This window comes from Etheostoma spectabile, chromosome 10 (genome assembly GCF_008692095.1).
Source record: "Etheostoma spectabile isolate EspeVRDwgs_2016 chromosome 10, UIUC_Espe_1.0, whole genome shotgun sequence".
Lineage (NCBI taxonomy): Eukaryota > Metazoa > Chordata > Actinopteri > Perciformes > Percidae > Etheostoma > Etheostoma spectabile.
The window spans coordinates 16,508,127-16,513,104 of record NC_045742.1 but is presented as its reverse complement, the minus strand read 5'-3'; the positions used below and the strand labels follow the sequence as shown (position 1 = coordinate 16,513,104).

Genomic DNA, 4,978 nt, shown 5'->3' with positions numbered 1-4,978 from the left:
CGATCACGCAAATTTGATTGTGGGAAGTCGAAATCGTGATGGCGATTAAAATTTGATTAATTGTGCAGCCCAATTGCCTCTTGTTTCTGCTTTGTCGTACGTTGCCAGAAAAAGAGTGGCGCGCACTCAAAATCCTGGCGCACCAGAAAGATCTAAGTCATTTGACGTTACATTGGCGCGTGCCAGGTCAGCTGCGGCGAATGTTAAAAGGCCTTAAGTGGAGTTCATATGTTTAGAGCTTTTACACCAAAGCACTGGACAAAGTGCCTCTCATTCACCATGTACGGCACAGGCCTGGATATGGAGAGCAATAGGGGTTTAGTGACTTGCTCAAGGATAATTTAAGCTGTAGACCAAAGTGCTGGGGATCAAACCACCAACCCTGCCCAGAGTAATGGCCGTGCCCAATATTGAGGTCACTGAGGTCCGAACCTACCTTTACCGTGGTACTGTCTAGACCTCCAATAGTGGATTAATAAACATTCAACAAAAGTAAAATATTTCTTCTTTCAATTCAGTTTGTATAATGAAAAGACTATGTCAATCACAGCTCAGCTTTGGAGAAGGGAAGACATACAGGACCCGACTGAGAGAAAAAGAAAGATAGAAGGTGACGGAGATGAGAGAGGAAGAGCTCACTGCATAGTACTGCTTACTGTGCCCAGGATAGGATTAGCATCTCCCTGGGTTGTTTAACACAAACACAAACTGACCTGACTCAATTCAAATAATGTAATCACTGCAGAGATATTATGTTCCTTGGTAATTACAGTGAAACGTATAGGCTTAATTTAACAACAACGCAGACACCTAGCATGAGGTGTTTGCAGTGTGAGTCTACATAGACATGGTTGAACCCTGACAAAGCACTGCCCTCTCTTTGGATGATCTCCACTGCCCTCTTCATAGATAATAAACACACGGACACACAAGGCACCTTCCTACAGGTTTGAATGCATGTTGTAAGCTCCACAGTAGTTCAGATAGAAGTCATTTCTTAAAATAACTAAGCAGTTCTGCAAACCCGTTTGATAATAGTCATCTTTATTGTTTAAGTTTAACTTACGTAACTGCACTGTATTATGTGCTGTCAGAGGGGCCTGTTCCTTGTTCTTGACTCAAGTCCAAAGTCTTGAACTAACAGGTCTTAAGTCAGGTCCAAATCCTAAAACCTTGTGTTTTGAGTCCTAAATAAGTTGTTATGCACAACTGCCATTCCACATTTTTTAACAGAGCAACAGTTAATATAGTCAATTTACAGACATAATGAACACTTGGTAAACATACAGTACTGATTTTTGTTGACCACGGCATAGTCTCAACATCTAAATGTAAATCTGAGATATCATCTGTTGTTTGTCAGCTGGTCTAAACTGCCAAATGTACCTTAGTAAAAACTATATCTGATATATATTTATTACACTGGTGCACATAAGTTTATGAACCCATGCTAAAGTTGATTAAATAGAAGAATAAAAAAAATCATCTTTTGGAAATTGATCTTAATATCTTAGGAAAACTCCAACCTTTGAGGACACCAATTTCCTTTGTGAATGAACACTGTATCGTAAATAAATACATGTTCTTCCCTAAAAGACAGGGGGCACAAGTATACACACGCCTATGTTAAATTTCCATAGAGGCAGGATCATTTTTATTTTTAAAGACCAGTTATTTCATGGATCCATACAATGCATCCTGATAAGGTTCCCTTGGCCTTTGGAATCAAAATAGCCCCATATCATCACATACCCTTCAGCATACTTAGAGATTGGCATGGTTTTATTTAAGTTAGCCTTATAGCCAGTTTGATTCGCATTGAGAGATGATTTTATGGAAAGTACCCCATGCAAATCTCTAGGTATGGTGAAGGGTATGGTTAACTCCAGGCCAGGAGTGGTTAGGGTAAAGCCCAGGATAAGTCATGTCACAATTCAAATCTTTTTGATTATGGGTCTTCACATCTAAAAGTCATCATAGTCATCTCACAACTCTGCCTTGCAAAAAGTCGGACTGTATCTTAGAAATATTTTCTGGATTCTCAGTTGCCCTATGCTGGGTGGTGATCAAGGATGGGCCAACTCTCCTTGCAAAATGAATCCTGCCCTGCTTTCGTTTGGACACTTTTCATAACAGCAGCAGATGGTGAAACACACACACACACATTCAGTTGACACTCACACTGCAACCCCATGAGGAGCAACCTCGCCTCCTCTCCTTAACTTTTCTCAATTTTTCATTCCCACTTTTACTCATCTACCACCCCCTTTCTTACACCCTACAATGCAAACTTCAAAGTGGCTGATTTAGAAGTTACCCAAACTGGAGGCGAGCTTTCCCCCGTCTAAAAAGCTAAAAAACACATTCAGTTGATTTGTAAGCATTGTTGCCTTCCCTAACTAGTAAATGGGATGGAAGACAACGCGTCTTAGTAATTTTCTATAGGTTTCATATTTTAGGCTCCACACTACATCAAGTTTTGTTGCGTTTGAATGACTTTCAATATTGGAAGACTGTGCTAAAAAGTACATGACCTTATTTATGTCATTTTAATTATATATGTATGCAGGAATGCATGTATATAAATCTTTTATTTTAATGTTGTTGTTTTTTTTATGTTCAAATAAACTATTAAACTAACTAAAACTAAAACTAAAAGTATCTGTTGGCACAAATCTCAAGTATCTGCTGTGACCTGTTGCCATGCACTGAAAAGAGGCACAGGTCGGGAATTAAATAAACAACCCATGCAGGACGCTATGAATGCCTGTATTTCATAAAACCATTCATTGGCTTTCTAAAGTGTTTTTGCAGCTATTTTGAATACTCTGTGTGGTCTGACTGTAGTGTTTGACAGGAAAACCCCAGAAAATTCAGACAGCTGATAAGCATTTTCCTTACACAACATTTACAGATCATAATTTACATCAATTACATGTACACAGTTTTTGTCACAGTAAACACACAGCCTGTTTTGAATGATCTCACTGTGGGTGAATGATCCAATAAGGAATTTTTCTCCTTCCTCTTTTCCGAAATGTGACAGTGTGGTGATACATAATCTGACTTCTGCTTTCTGTCTCTTCAGTCTGTGGGATGCAGCTCTGTGTCTGCTGGAGATAACCATCAGGTTTAAGGTCAACAGCCGCAGGACAGACCATGGGCAAATGCTGATAGATTACGCCACAGTAGTTTACTGCACACTTACACGCACACAGCTGCCACAGCCGCTACACAACATACACAAAATCCATGCCCCACTTAAACACGGCTACATTTCACAAGTATGCACGTAAATATTTTCATGGACAAAGCTGCACACACTTATTTATGTCTATGAACCCACACATTAGAATGCATGCACCAGTTTCCTCCTGTCAAACATTAGCAGGGCAGACACAGGAAGCAGGTTGGTTTGGAGAGCAGACAGGGGTAAATACCATCACCTTTTATAGACATGCCCAATGGCACAGTTGCACATGCACACACGCACACACGCACGCACACACACGCACACACACACACACACACACACACACACACACACACACACATATGTATCTAAATCCACATGCCAGATGGCCTGGAGAATGCATCATAAACCAATAATGAATAAAACTTGTTTGCCGACTTTATACATTGCTGTACGTTCAGCTCAGTCCCATAATGCACTTTCTGTGGATTCAGAGCCTACATACACAACTCCGTCAGTAAGGCACAAACAAACAACATGACTGGTGCTCCTCTCAAGTGACAGCCGTATGCATGTGAACACACATACACACACACACGCACACACAAACATCCTAAATGCGTGTTTGCGAGAGAAATTTGATCATTTGAAAAAAAAAAAAAAAAGCATACCTTTGAGGTAGTTCACCTGCTTGGATTGCATGGTAAAGGTTCCCATCACGACACCCATGTTGACTTCTGGCCGTAAACAGGTTGTGTGTGCTTCAGCTTGAGTGTGTCTGCCCGCCTATAATCAAGGTGTGCTGGTGAGTGTGCGTGCACTAGCTGTGTGTGTGTGTGTGCGTTGTAATTAAGTTAGTCCATCAGCCAGCTGTTGTATGTGTAGAAGTACAGATATCACTTCTCATGCTGCCTCACAACCACCCTGCTTTGCTGCTTCTGCTAGAGGGTGTGTGCGTGTGTCCATGTAACTGACTGAGTGAGTGAAAAATAGAGAGAGATGATGTGTGAAAGAGAGGAAGCGTGAATGAAGGGCGCACACGCACTCTCAAGCTACCTTTGTCTACGCCGTCACTGAATCTGCCTAATTTACATTCTTTCGATCTCTCTCTCTCTCTCGTTCTCTACCATGCAGACCCTCCCTCTTTCCTGCTCTTCCTATCTATCGTCCTTCTCGCTCTATCGTCCCTCTCTCTCTCGCTCTCTCAGTGTTACCCCCGCCACCAGTCATTCCATCAATTTCTATGTGCGTCTTTATGTAGCTACCTCCCTCTGTCTCTGCTTCTATCTGCTCCCTTTTCCCTTACTATTCGTCTCAGTCGCTCTCTTTGTCTGTCTGGTGGGGAAAGAGGGATTGCACACTGTTGCACAGTGAAAGCCAGAGACAGAGAGTGGTATAGGTTCTGTAGAGGGAGAGGGAGAGAAGGGTGTGTGTGTGAGAGCAGGGGAGGACTACACTCATGGGAGAGTGTGAGAGATAAGGGAACAAAATTGAGATAATTATGAGGCAGAAGAGTAGAAAAAGGGAGAGAAGGAAGGGACAGAGACAAATTAGTAGGATTCACAAATGGCGGGGGAGGCAAAGTGAGGTGGTAAAGGTGGGAGGGAAGGGGGTGAAAAGGAGAGATAGAGAGGGATGAAGAGAGCCAGAGGTGAGGAGAGATAAGGGGAGGGGTAGACTGATCCATTCCGCTTTGCTATTCAGCAGGTCTGACTGTGGAAAGCGTTTTCTCTAAAATTGTAGCTATATTGCCTTTATGAAGATCCTGTGTAACTTGGTTCAAGT

The 4,978-nt window shown here is 42.0% G+C and overlaps 1 protein-coding gene across 4 annotated transcripts in view; it reads right to left on the bottom strand.

Annotated features, from left to right (window-relative positions):
- The window catches only part of kcnip1a (Kv channel interacting protein 1 a), a 47,174-nt gene that overhangs the window by 28,117 nt on the left and 14,079 nt on the right, over nt 1-4,978 (bottom strand). Inside the window, exon 1 of one of the 4 annotated variants that reach the window (XM_032528027.1) lies at nt 3,865-4,505. The exons of 2 other annotated variants lie outside the window; for them this stretch is intronic. In XM_032528027.1, coding sequence (XP_032383918.1) covers nt 3,865-3,922 — 58 coding nt within the window. In that variant the 5' untranslated portion in view covers nt 3,923-4,505. Of the gene's footprint in view, nt 1-3,864; nt 4,506-4,978 lie in introns of those variants that run through there. One more of the 4 variants, XM_032528029.1, reaches the window with a different exon arrangement.